We start from the raw sequence: 12,995 nt of genomic DNA, 5'->3' as shown, positions 1-12,995 counted from the left end.
ATTATAGCATGGTGCTTGGGCTGATTGTGTTGATGTGCTCTGGTGCTGCACTTGTTGTGGACACCTGTGCCGTGCTTCCCCTCCACTTGCAAGCAAACCTTATCACGCGTGGCAAAGAGGAAGGTGCTGCGCGATGGTTTGTGCATGGCTGGGTGCAGCTGTTGCACGCGTATGGGGTAGAACCCCACGGACGGCATGCAAAAGGCTTGTTACAAGACGTGCGATAGAGAGGAACTTGGCCTGGAGAAGTCGATATTCATGTGCCTCATGGTTGTAGCAGTCAAATGAAATCCTTCGGATGCCAAGTGAACATTTTGCAGTTCACTTGTTGCCAGGAGGATGCAGAAAACTCAGCCCCCTTCATACCGCCACGGCCGGTGGCCCAGCCCAAACCCAAATCATGTGTGTCGGGCGCTTGAACGCTCGGACGTTTTCGGCGCGTCACCCATTGGTGCTGCCGTTGCTGTTGCGGCTGCTGCTGCTGCTGCTGCTGCTGCTGCTTCAGATTCAACACACAGGCGGCTTCATCGCAGGCACAGGCATCTGCGAGGGCGCCGACAGCCACCCTAACGGCGCCCGCTGGAAGAGCGCCCTGCAGCTTAGTCAATGCCACGAGGACCCCAACCGCCTCCGCTCATCAGTCGGGAAGCAAGAGAGTCTGCTGCGACGTGGGCGGTCAAGCCGGGCGGGGCGCCAACACCCCAAGCTGGCACGTGCTGGTCATCTCCGTTCAAAGTCCGCCTTGATTCTCTCGTTCTTACCGGATACAGGTGCTGCTCAGGAGTAGCACCTCCTGCTGCGGCAGTAAGGCCTGCTGTGGCGGCAAGCGCGGGCAGCCGCAAGTCCAACGCCGCCAAGCTTACGCACTGCTGCTATGGCTGAGAAAGATGGTAGTGGTGCTGCTGTCGTGCCGCTGCTGCTGTGTCCGGGTCGCTGACCCCGTGTTCCTATTGCCCGGGTGGCTGAACCAGCTGCTGGGCTGGGGGCGTCTGCAGCCACGGACGCGGACCGGCTGAATGCACCAGTAGGACCGCCTGACGCCCTAGGTTGAGTGGCGATGCCTCTGGTGGAGGGTGCTGCTGCTCTGGCTGCTGCTGCTGCTGCTGCTGCTGATCTAGCTGCTGCTGCTGCTGCTGCTGCTGCTGCTGCTGCTGCTGCTGCTGCTGCTGCTGCTGTGGCAGCGGCAGGGGCGGCAGCGCCGGTTGTTGCTGCTCAAGCCGCGCACGCTTTGGGGCACGCTGCTCCTCCTCGTCCGACTTTGCCGGCGGCGGCCACACAGCCCGAGCTGGTTCGGCCCCAGAGGATGGAGGCGGCTCCTCTGGCCGCAGCCGCTTGGCACCCACAGCGACGAGAGGCTGTCCGATGACCAACAGAGGCGGCGCCGCCGCTGGCAGCACAGGAGCCGTCCCTGGCGCGGCCTGCGCGGGTGAAGCCGCAGCCACGGTCGCGGGCGCCACCACTACCGCCGCTGCTTTCGCAACTGCTGCTTTGGCCGCTGCTTTCACAACCGCATGCGGCGCCGCCGCGGCTGGTATCCCCTGAACTGCCGCCTCGATCAGCTGTTTGAGCAGCTTCCTCTGATTCACCTTCAGCCTGGCCTGCTTCTGCTTCTTGATGAAGGCTTCGTACTTCCTGTGAGCCTCCTCCGTAGTCAGCTTCTGGAGCGTTGCCAGCTTCCTCTGCCCCTTAGTCAGCTTCCTTGGCTGCTCCTGCGTCAGCAACTGCTGGTGCTGCTGCTGCTGCTGCTGCTGCTGCTGCTGCTGCTGCTGCTGCTGCTGCTGCTGCTCCGGCTCCTCCTGCTGCCGACGCGGCACCCGCTGCTGAGTGTTCAGCTCCAGCCGCCGCCGCTTTGCAGCCTGGGCAGCCACTTGCTTCTTGCCCGCCTTGGTCTGTCCGCAGGCGTTCCACGACCAAAACGGCACGCTGACCACGGCACACCCTGCAGCCGCCAGCGCCCTGTCCCGCGCCGCCGTCTCCCCGCGCGCCAGCCAATTGTCCGTCATCGTTGCGGACGCGTGTTTATTGCTCTTCGTGCTGCACGCGCACAGCCAGTGGGAGGGGCCGTCGACCTCAATTGCCACGCGCCGCCCCGTCTTGCGGTGCGTCGCGGCTATGTCGACGGAGCGATACCCGCCGGCGCCCATGGGCGCCTCCAGCTGGCAGGCTGTGACGACGTCAGTCATGGATTTCAGCAAATCGAAGACCTGCAGCTGAAGGTATGACGTCGTTGCGTCGCGCGCGCCCTCGAGCCACGCCTGCCGGCAGGCTTGCAGGGCGGCGGGCGCCAGGGCGCCGTGCAGGCCGCCGGCGGAGGGCGCGGCGGCGTCAGGGCTGGCGGCGGCGCCTACGGCGGCCTGCTGAGCGCGGACGTCCACGAGCCACATGTGCACTTGCCACACCTGACCGGGGGCCGCACCCACAGTGGGCAAAAAATATAAAAGCATGAGTTTTCATGCTTCAAAACTAGCCGATTGCATCAAGGGTGGTTTCGCGTGGAAAGTCCACGGGGCTTGCGGCACGCCCCCCTGCGCCCAAGCCCCCCACCTGAGACAGCATGGACGGCTTCAGCGTCCGCCATGGGCCGCAGCGCGCGGCGTGCGCGCACATCACGGTGACGTCATCGGCCAGCTGGCGCTGGTCTGCGGTGGAGGCCGCCCAAGCTGCCACGATCGCCTCCACTGCGGTGACGCGGGGGCCGTCGTTTCCAGGGCCCTGCGGGGTGGCGCAGTTGTACAAGGACCGAGCGGGGGCGCGGTCGTGAGCGCGCGGCGACAGTGCAAGTCGGAGGTGGTGTGGTGCCCGCTGAGCGGGCGGCTTTGGAACGATGACTGCTTGCTGTCCTGCAGGGCATCAGGGTGCTCTGTGTGTGTGTGCGCGCGCGTCTGTGTGTGTGTGCGCGTGCGTGTGTGACTGTGTGTGTGTGTGCGTGCGTGTATGACTGTGCGTGTGTGTGTGTGTGTGTGCACGCGTGTGTGTGTGTGTGCGTGCGTGCGTGTGTGACTGTGTGTGTGTGTGCGTGTGTGCGTGTGTGTGTGTGTGTGTGTGTGTGTGTGTGTGTATTCTTCCTGGACCAAAGAGCGACCTGACATCTGCTGAAGCGACCTAAAACCTCACCTCCCTCTCGCGCCAGCAGCCGCCAGCTGCGTCCGGTGGCAGCCGCGAGCGCAGCTCCCGCACCAGGCGCTCCACAGGGGCGCGCGCCTCCCGCGGGAGCAGCAGCATCGCGGCCGCCGCGGCCGCCAGTTCAAGCTGCCGGGGCGTCAGGCGCGGCAGCGCTGCGGACGGCCCCGCCGCTGAGCCTGATTCCGCCGCCACCCCTGGAGCGGCGCCATCCCCGGGGCTCGCGCCGTCCGCCATCAACCCGTCCAGCAGTTCAAGCACAAAGCGCCGCGGGAGCACGCCCAGCATGCCGATCGCGTGCAGTGCGTCTGCCGCGTGATCTGGGTAACCTCGGAACGCGGCCGCGTCCCCGGCGACGACGACGAGGTTCAGCGCCTCGCGCCGCAACGCGACCAGCTCGAGCTGCGGGCCTGTGACCTTGGAGCAGGCGACGATAACCCCCGTCAGTTCCTCTGCGCTCAACCGCGCGCGCGCCGCGAGCTGCGTGCGCCGCAGCGGCGCCAGCAGCGCCGCGAGCTGCAGCGGTGCCAGGTCGGCGTCCAGCTTGCCAGCCGCCCACACGGCGCGCGCGACCTGGCGCGCGGTGAGGGGGCCGTCGCCCCCGCCCTGGCCGCCCCATGCGACGCCGCGGTCGTCGCCGCCGCGGTCGTAGCGCGGCGGCACGTAGATCAGCGTGCCCCTCAGCGCCGCCAGCAGCGCCGCCACGTCAGCGGTCTCGCGCTGCGCCCACGCCGCTCGGCCCCCGAAAGAGGCCATCGCCCAGATCCCCTCCACAAGTGCCGCTTGGGAGGCGGAAGCTACGGCGCCCCGCAGCGCGGCGAGCAGCGGCCGCGCCGCCGCGCGCAGGTCTGCATCCCCCCAGCCTGCCCCCGCCCGCGCCAGCACCCCCAGTGCGGCTGCGGCGCCGTCGGGGCCCGCATGGCCGCAGCCGTCGCGGAGGGCGGCGAGGAGCGCCGGCGTCGACTCACTCAGGCGGTTCCAGGACCAACCCGCCCGCTCCAGCGCTCGCAGCGCTGCGACGAGTCGTGGTGGTGGCGGCGGTGGTGGGCGATGAGCAGGATGAGGGTTCGTCGCGGCAGTAGCTGCCGAGTTAATGCTGACTGGGCACGTTTCAGTCGACACGCGCATGCCAAGTCAACACCAGGTTGATGGGACACTGGCAGCAGCGGCAATCCGATGCTGATGTTGCGTCAAGCCTTCGACCCCCTCCTATCCACCAACCGGCCGCCCTCAAGAGTGATGACACACATACACACACACCCTACCTGCCAACGCGTCCCCAAACGAGACCGTCCACCCGCCGTCCTGCAGCGCCGCGGGCGCCGCCGCCTCCAGCAGCCCACGCAGCGCGGCCGCGCCGCCCGGCAGCGCGGCTGCTGCCGCGGCAGTCGCGGCCCGCAGCAGCGCGCCGCGGACGCCCGCCGGCAACGCGTCGAGCGCCGCCGCGGCACTAGCGCATGTGGACGGCTGCTCAGGAGGGAACGCCCTGCTCCACAGCTCTAGCAGCAGCCCAGCGGTCGACTTTTCGCATTCGGCATCCCCCTGCTTCATCTCCGCCGCACTGGCGAGCTGCTTCACCAGGCGCTTTGCAGCCTCGTCGCCGCCGAGCTCTTTCGGGAACATGGAGCACAGCTGGCGCATCGCGTCGTCAACCATGGACTGCGGTGTGCACGTGGGCATGTGTGCGTGTGTAAGTTGAAGAGTGCCTTTGTGTGTGACAAAAGTGTGTGCGGCAGAGGAGAGAGAATGGATGTGTGCTCTAGTGTGTGTGTGTGTGTGTGTGTGTGTGCGCGCGCGTGTGTGTGCATGCTCCTGAGGGTGTGAAAGAGAGGCAGAGAGAGCCAGAGCGCTTATGCTGAGCACACGTGTACACACGTGCGTTTGGGCAGTGTGCAAATTGTGGATCCACCGTGCAAGGTTGACCCCAACACTCGAGAGCGCAGCAACAGTCAGTCGACGGGGTTACGGCGGGAGGAGCAGCGCTGCAGTACAGATTGCCCTGAATGTCTCGCTGAGCTTGCCCTTGCAGGCAGGGAAAGCGGCCCCACCCCGTGCTAGACCCCTAGACGCGCTCCCCGGTAAACAAGGCAGCACCCCTCTACGCTCGCCGCGCCGCACCCGCGTCAAATGCTGCGCTGCTGCGGCCGCAACGCGCCCCTTGTCAACAAGTGGCTCGTGCCTCAACATGCCATGCAGCCCGCCCTGCCCTTGAACGGCGGCGAGCCCTCCGAGCACCGCCAGGCGTGTGCCGGCAGCAGGGCCAACGCGGCCGCCGCGCGGCGCCCCGCAAGCTGGCGCGCCGTGGCGGGCGCCGCCGCGGCCGCTGTTCACCTCCAGTTCGCCGCAGCCATCAGGGGCGGCGACGGCCATGCCGGCCGCGGGGCGGCCGCCGGCGCCGGCGCGGCGGGGGCGTGGGGTGTCGCTGTCGGCGCCCGTGTCGCTGCTCGTCTGGAGCTGCGCGGTAGCTTCCTGAGAGCTGCCACATTTGCGGCCGCCGCACTCTGTCGGCGCTGCACCCGGCCCCCAGAGGCGGCTCGCTGGGTGGGCGGCGCCGCCGCTGCAGGGTTCACACTCTCCGCAATCATCTGAGTCGTCAATCTCCATGCTGACAGAGAGGATGCTCCCGTCGCTGTCGCTGGCGGGAAGGGGCGCGCGACCGCACGCGCACGCCACACCTCCGCCGTCCTCTGCTTTCAGGGCGCGCCCCGCCGTGGCTCTGCCGTCGCCATAACCACCGCCCTCCTCAGGATATTCACCAGTGACAAGATCCATGCTCACGGCGGGGTACCCATCAGCTCCGGCGCCGGCGAGGCGTGGCGCAGTGCCGCCCGTGCAGGCCGCGCCACGTCCCCCTGGCGACGCATCACCCGCCGCCATGGCCGCGCAATTGCTGTCCGGCAGCGCGGCTTCGCGGGTCGGCCCTGCGGCGCCGCCTTGTACGCCATCGCCGGTGGTGGCCGCGCTGGTGACTTGTGTGCTGTCGATGATCTGCGAGAAGAGGTCCACCAGCCGCTGCTGGCGCGCGAAAGTGGCGCCCTGCGTCGGGCCCGCCGCAGCCGCGGCGGCGGCGCACATCGCCGCTGCGCGTGCGCAGTCAGCGGGCGGTATGGCTGGCTGTGCTTAGGCGTGGCCCGCGGGCCATCGCAGGCGGAGCGGTGCGCTGCAGGGCAACGCGCGCAGCGCTCGCGCGGATCGGGATGCGCGCTCAAGCGGGCAGCCTGCGCTGAAGCGCGTTGATGCAGCGAGCCCCGGCGCTCCGCTGCTGCGTCACTCAAGGCGCAGCATCTGCGTAACGTAAGCTTCAAATTTTCAGGGCACCGTTCTCGAAGCAGAGCTGCCTACGCTGATAGTTAGCGAACTGCGATTGAGGACTCGGTGAATGAGCAAAGCGCAGGGTGTCGCGGTCTTACAAACTCTATGTGCACACATAATAGAGCGGCTGACCATGACAGACTGTGTTAGGTTGGGCGCGTTCCACAGCTTGGTCCAGGTCGCAGCTTGACTCATCGTTGACCGATCAATCCAACCTGGCCAGGCTACGCAAAACGCACCAGGCGCTGTTGCTGCATCTTTCCCCTTAAGCGCACCCACACCGCCTGTGCCTTTGCATCCTCGCCTTGAGTCTCGCAGGGTGTTACACCCACGGCGCGAATCCTGCCAGATCAGCGCGCATCAGAAGCTCTTAAACGCGCGCCCCTCGGGCAGCTGGGCCGCCGGCATCCTGAACTCAGACGTGTACGCCCGCAGCTGCTCCAAAAAGTCCTCCGACGGCGGCGCGGGGTTGCCGCCGCCCTGGGGCAGCTCCTCGCCCGGCAGCAGCTCCCCTATGTAAAACTCCCGAAGGTACAGGAAGCTCTCGCGGCTGGCGTGGTACAGCTGCGGTGCGGAGCAGGACGGCGGAGGGCAGGCGGGCGGATGGGCGGCGGGCGGGTTGCCGGGCGGGCGGGCGCGAGCGGAGGAAGGGGAGCAAGAGCGGCGGCGAGGTTTCAATAGAAGCGCGGCTCATAGACAGGGCGGCTGAGGTAGCAGGCAAGAAGGTATGGCCACATTGTGAGAATAAGCATGCGGGCACGGCGCATCGCAGCCGCACGGTGTGCATTGACTCGAGCGCGCGCCCCTCCTGCCCCCACTGCCCCCTATCCCCCACCTCGAACAGCCTGGAGCAGTCGCAGTCCAGCGCCTGCCTGGGGATGATGGTGCTGCCCCCCGGGTGCTGCGGCAGCCACCTGCCCACATCCAGCACCATCCCCTGGATCACCAGCCACACCTTGCCCTCCTGTGTGGCACGTCTGATGTCCGCCTGCAAAGTCAACGGATTGCGTTGGGGTTGGGGTTGAGACGTGGGAGCAGCGGCCGCGGCTGCGGTGATCGGGGGCGGGGTGCAGGAGGGGGCTTGCATGGCGCGTGTGTGCACGCGCTCAAACATGCGATGATGGCAGAGGCGTCAGGGGGTTGGCGATCACGGGATGGCTGGTATGGCGAGAAGGTCCTTGCAAGTTTTGGCACCAACCGGATGTTGCACACCGGGCCTGGTAGGAGGGCGGAACGCACTGGCGAGTGAATTGCACACGCACCGCAGTGTACGTGCCAAGCGCCGCCAGCCGCTGCCCCAGCCGCCGGCTGCAGTGCTGCTCCAGCGCCCGCAGCCCCAGCACTGACGCCGCCTGCGGCCCAACAGAACGTGCACGAGACAGCAGGGCCCGCGGATTGAGGGCAGGGCGCGCCCCCTGGCTCAGCCCCACACGAGCAGTGCAGGCCGCGCAAGCGCCCGTTTTGCGTGGGCAGACAATCATGCAGCTCCGCCGCTACAATGATCGCATGACAACGGTACACACGAGAAATCCAAGAGCACATTGATATGATCCGTTGAACATAGAACATAGAGTAACAAACGTGCCTCCAAGAGGTCGTCCACCAGGTGCAGCGCAAACTCTGGCGGCGGCCGCCCCATGGCGAGGGCCTCCAGGAAGATGAGCACGCGGTCAAACCTGCAGAGGGACGGCGGTCAAACGCGGCGCGAGACCGTGCGACGAACATCGCCATGGAGCCGGCAACGCGTGGGCGTGCGAGCAACCTTCCACTTCTGCGTGACCAGTGCAAGGTGCGGTCCACACTGCCCTTGGCGCCCGGGGGCGGCGGTCAAACGCGGTCAACGTGATCTGGCCGCCTGATGCTGCAAGGCAGCGAAGGTTGGCCGCCGCGGGGGCTCGCCGCGCGCCGCTCTCACGTGAGGGTGTCGACGTCGACTGTCACGCTGGGCGCGCTGCTCCCAGAGTCGCGCACCACGGCTGTGAGGGCGATGCAGGGCCGCAGCAGCTTCTTTTTGACTGGGAACCTGCGGGTTGTGGCAGGCAGCGGAGATTGCGTGGGGTGCCCTGAGCAGCATGGCTGGCTGGTTTGTGCCGGTTTTGGCCGGGTTGACCCAGCCACGCAGGCAGGTTGCTGTGGACCTTTCTTCGCGTTTGACCTTCAAACAAATTGCTGCAATTATGTCCCAGCAGCGCTTTCCAGCCATGGGGCGCGCCCCAACCAGCGACTCCATGCGCCCGCCCTGCAGCTGGTCAGGAGCCCACCATTCGCCGTCGCGCGTGGTGATGTGGACCACGTTGGTGGGCGGCGGCCGCTCCTCGCGCGCCTGCACATTTTTGAGCCTGAGCCGTGCGCCGCTGAATACGCGCGTCTGCGCCCGCGGCCGCGCCTGCCCGCCTTCCGTTTCCAACCACTCGCCACCCTCCCCTGCCTCTTCGCTTCCGCTCTCCTCATCACTATCCTCGCCCCCTCCGCTGTCCTCCTGCGTCCCCTCCGCTGCAGCTGCATTCTCGAGCTCCTCCCCTCCCCTGCTCCTGCCGCTCGCTCCGGCCCCACCACCGCCGCGGGTGTCCCTGTCACCGCTGCTGCCGCCCAGGCCGCCCGGCGCCTCTGAAAGGTACACCGCCGTCTCAGGGGTCAGGCGGCCGCGGTAGCAGTGGTACGCGGCCGCCTCCTCCTGCTCCTCCGGGGTGAGGCTGTTGCAGCCGGTGACCCGCAGCAGCAGCAGGCGGCCGGCGGCACGCACGATCAGGTACTGCGGGCCGGCGGGTGGGGGAAAAGGCGGGAGCGTTGCCATGTGGACGGCGCGCCGGGGCCGGCGCGTTTGGGGATTGGGGTAGTGAGACGTGTGATGCAGCCTCGCAGCACATGGGGCATCCTGAAGGGCCGGCTGCCGGCAGCAACAACACCGCCGCGACGCCACGCGGCTGACCACGCCCTGGTATCATCTGCCTGTAATCTGTCCACTCCCAATCACCTCGTTGACGCACACCACGCGGCCAAAGTACGCACGCCCAAACGCGCGCGCCACCTCGGCCGCATCCAACTCCACCGCGCCACCACTACCGCCAGCCTGCTTGCCGGCGCTGCCCTCGTCGCCACCAGCCGCAGAGCCGCCGCCGCCGCCGCCGCCGCCAAACAGCGCCGCGTCTGCCAGCCGGACCTCTAGATCAACATCCACCAGATCAAACGGCCCGCCGCCGCCCTCGTCGCCGCTACCATTGGCCTCATTGCCGGCGTCTCCCTGCACGCCCGCGGCACCTTCGCCCTCGTCGGGGGGCGTGAAGGGTGCGAAGTCGTAGGCCTCCCCTGCCAGCAGCCGCAGGTTGTGGCGCTGTACCTGCGGAGGGGCCACGGGTTAGAACGCAGGCATGAGGCCGCGGCCACCAAGAGGCCAGCGCGGGGTGGGGTGCCAGCGGCCGGGCAGCCAGCTGGTCAGCGGGAGGCAAGGGGAGGTACGCGGCAGGTATGCGGCACGCAGAGAGGCGCATGATCAAGACTGGCAGCCCTGGCCTGCCAGAGGCGAGGAAGTCAAGTGAGCGCAACATGAGAGACGCAGGCAGCAGCAAGCGAAAGATGAGAGGCGTGGGCAGCAGCGTCCAGAAACCACCAACCTGGTCCAACACAATCTCGCCGGCCAGGGGAGGGGATGAGGAGGAGGCCGCAGGTGGCAGAGGCGCTGCTTCATCAAGCTTGGAGCGGTGCCTGGGGCGAAGCCGGGCGAGTGCAGGCAGCCACCGTTTGACCATGCCCGGTGCCGGGTTAGGGCGCATGTCAAAGCGCACGCCAACGCTGGTGGCGCCAACCGCCGGACCTTCAAGAGGTGTGCGTTCACCTTGCCACAACAATGCAGTCAGATCGCGGCGCCAGCTGCAGCATAACCTGCTGCCCCGCCTCCTCATCTGCGCCAGCAGCTTCGTCTGCTGCTGCATACAGTTGCAGGTCCGCTGGCTGGCCGGGCGCCTCGCCCGGTGCACGCGCGACAACCAGCAGACGGATAGATCCTTCTGGGTTCAACTTGAGAGTCAATGGCGCGCCGTTGAGCGTCAGGGGCCCTTTCAACTTGTGTTTCGGCATGATGAAAGCAGATCAGTCAAAGCTTCTTGGAGCGCGAGTAACTAGTCAGGAAGAATCGGTCATGATTTTAACTGCTTTGGATCCCGATGCCGCCGACATGGTGATCTACGGTGACACACCACGGGTTACACGATTTTGATCGGCGTCCTGCCTGTAAACAGACATCATATCAAATCTAAGATTATTACCAAGTATTTTGTGATTGAGACGCGGAGCTGCCTCGGATCGCCACGGTCCTGTCTCGTTGATCCGAACGAGCTGGTTTTAAACGATGACACCGCACACTCACATCTCATCGCCACGGTGCCTCATGACAAGTCGATCTGTGGCTGTGGGGCATGTGGACATATGGCGGCAACGGTGCCGGTGGCGCCACCCGACTCGACGTCGCGGACCCGTCGTCAGTTTGGCACGAGCTAGATGCGGTAGTGTACCCAGTCGTGAAAGCGACCGCCACGGCCGCCAAGAGCACGAGTGTCCAGCCTCTGAACAAGCCAACCACCATGACGAGCGGCCGGCCCCGGCGGTTAGCGCCGCGCAAGACACTGCTGCTATTCATGTTGCTGGGGGTCGCACTCAGCACACTGACAATCTGGTCGATGGCTAGAATGGCGCATACGCTGCCCGCCCAGCCACCGGCACCGGCCCCGTCGCTGCTGCTGCTGCCGGCGGCGGCGCCGCACGCGTTGGACGCCGCCGCGGTGCCGCCGGCCCTGCCGGCGAGGCGGCTGCTGCTTGCGACCCACAACCTTCTCGCCTGGTGGGGCAAACAACCAGACGCAGCGCGGATCCACACAAACTCTCCCCCCCCTGGCCGGGGCCTGCCGCCGCGCCTGCTGGCATTGTTAGGCCTTATGCGTTCCGAGGCGAGGCCCCCCTTGCATTGCACACGTCTGCGCGTGGTTTGCGGCGAGCACGGCCTGACCACACCGCCCTTCCCTCCCTTGAAACCCGCCTAATAAATCTCACCCATACACACTAAAACAAACACCCTCACAACAACACCTTGCACGTGGCAGGTATCTAATAGATTCCAACGAACTGAGAGTGCTGCACCGCGGAGAGGTGCGCGGCTGCGCCTCCCGCTGTGATGCCCACACACGCTCTCATTCGCCGCGGCGCCACCGACAGCCTTGTTCCGCCGTGCTAGAGAAAGGGGGTTAGCCAAGGCTTCGCAAAAGCGCTGGCCGCGCCCACCGTTCGACGCACGCTGCCATCGCCATCTTTTTTGCAGGGGGTTCATTATGGCGTGTTCCCAGGCCAAAGCCCCGGCAGGGGCGGCAACGGCGGCGGCAATAGAAGTCGCGATGACACTGGCAGCGTGTGGTCTGTCGTGCGGCCGCACAACTGGCGGCCCGCCACCAGCGAGGAGCACCTGGTGGAGTTTGACGCGGGCACGGGTGCGTTTGTTGATGACGTCACGCTGACGTCACGGCACCACCACCAGGACGGACGGCAGCATGCACATGCCTTGGGGCTGAGCCAGCCTCCTGCTCACCTGCACGGCGCAGCTGCAAGCCCAGTCTGGGCTGTTGAATTCAAATTCAAAAACTTCGCACGCGGCGCGAACACAATCATCTTGCAATACCACACGCACCAGGCGCCGAGCTGCGTCGCGTACGCATCCCCTCGCGCTTTGCGCACGACGCCGTGCGGCGCGGGGACCGCGTGTACGTGTGCAGCACGGGGGACGGGGCCGTGCTCGAGCTGTCCTATCCAGAGATGGCACTGGTGGGCGCATGCAGCAGGCGGCAGCGGCAGTTTCCTTGGAGCAAGTCGTTTTATCGCAGTGGGGGCTGTGGTTGCAAGTAGACAGCAAGCCTGTGGTGTCTGGCGTGGCCGTGTGGACATACAGCAGCTCGAAGCTCGCTGCAAATCCACAGCCAATCACTGGTGCAGCGAGAACGGCCGACAAACTCCTGCGACTTCCCTCGAAGCAAGGTGAAGCATGAAACACCCCCGCCCGCGCTTTGCGATCTCCGCACCCCCTCTTGCTCTGCCTGTTGGTCGTGATCAGGTCAGGCGGATGGAGCTGTTCACGCCCAGTGAGCACCCCAACACGCTGGCGCCGCTGGCGGACGGCGCGCTGTGGGCGGTGCTGCACAACCTTGGACAGGTGCGGCCGCCGGTTGTGAGATGGCGGCCTGCCAGCCGCACGCAGGCACAGCTGCTGGACGACAGCTTCGATGCGTGCGGCGTCTTTGTCACCTGATGCAGGTTAGGGCTGTGGTCTCCCTCAATACAAGCCTATGCACCCCAAAAAAATTGTGCTCCCAGACAGAAAGACCCCTCAATCTCGATCCAAATCCACCAGAGTGACATAGTGCGTGTCGACCTGGACGCGGACCCGCCCAGCCCCGACCTGTTTGTGTCGGGCGTCGGCCTCAAGGCGCACGGCCTCGTGGCGTGGGGCGGGGGCGGGGCGCTGCTGAGTCTCAGCTCCGACGAGGGCGCGCTGGTGGCGGTGGACTCGGCCTCAGGGGAGGTCC

General features: G+C 66.5%; 3 protein-coding genes across 3 annotated transcripts; 1 reads left to right on the top strand and 2 right to left on the bottom strand.

Annotated features, from left to right (window-relative positions):
• Positions 1 to 757: 757 nt before the first annotated feature.
• On the bottom strand, positions 758 to 4,800 carry MNEG_8402 (hypothetical protein; the record flags this gene model as incomplete). The annotated part of the gene is made up of 5 exons (XM_014043127.1): positions 758 to 814; positions 1,587 to 2,399; positions 2,545 to 2,712; positions 3,115 to 4,133; positions 4,386 to 4,800. 5 exons carry the CDS (start codon positions 4,798 to 4,800, stop codon positions 758 to 760), a joined length of 2,472 nt encoding a protein of 823 aa, XP_013898581.1.
• Positions 4,801 to 6,792: 1,992 nt separating this feature from the next.
• Positions 6,793 to 10,506, bottom strand: MNEG_8401 (hypothetical protein; the record flags this gene model as incomplete). Its single annotated transcript, XM_014043126.1, has 9 exons — positions 6,793 to 6,996; positions 7,268 to 7,420; positions 7,695 to 7,784; positions 8,036 to 8,108; positions 8,348 to 8,455; positions 8,694 to 9,184; positions 9,407 to 9,769; positions 10,044 to 10,134; positions 10,265 to 10,506. The coding sequence occupies 9 exons, from the start codon at positions 10,504 to 10,506 to the stop codon at positions 6,793 to 6,795; spliced, it is 1,815 nt and encodes a 604-aa protein (XP_013898580.1).
• Positions 10,507 to 11,114: 608 nt separating this feature from the next.
• Positions 11,115 to 11,266, top strand: MNEG_8400 (hypothetical protein; the record flags this gene model as incomplete). The annotated part of the gene is made up of 1 exon (XM_014043125.1): positions 11,115 to 11,266. A coding segment is annotated over one exon (152 nt), but the record flags the coding sequence as incomplete, so codon positions are not given.
• Positions 11,267 to 12,995: the final 1,729 nt, after the last annotated feature.

Source organism: Monoraphidium neglectum (genome assembly GCF_000611645.1).
Source record: "Monoraphidium neglectum strain SAG 48.87 unplaced genomic scaffold scaffold01593, whole genome shotgun sequence".
NCBI lineage: Eukaryota > Viridiplantae > Chlorophyta > Chlorophyceae > Sphaeropleales > Selenastraceae > Monoraphidium > Monoraphidium neglectum.
Note: the sequence above shows the minus strand (reverse complement) of the source record. Positions and strands in the feature narration are given on the sequence as shown.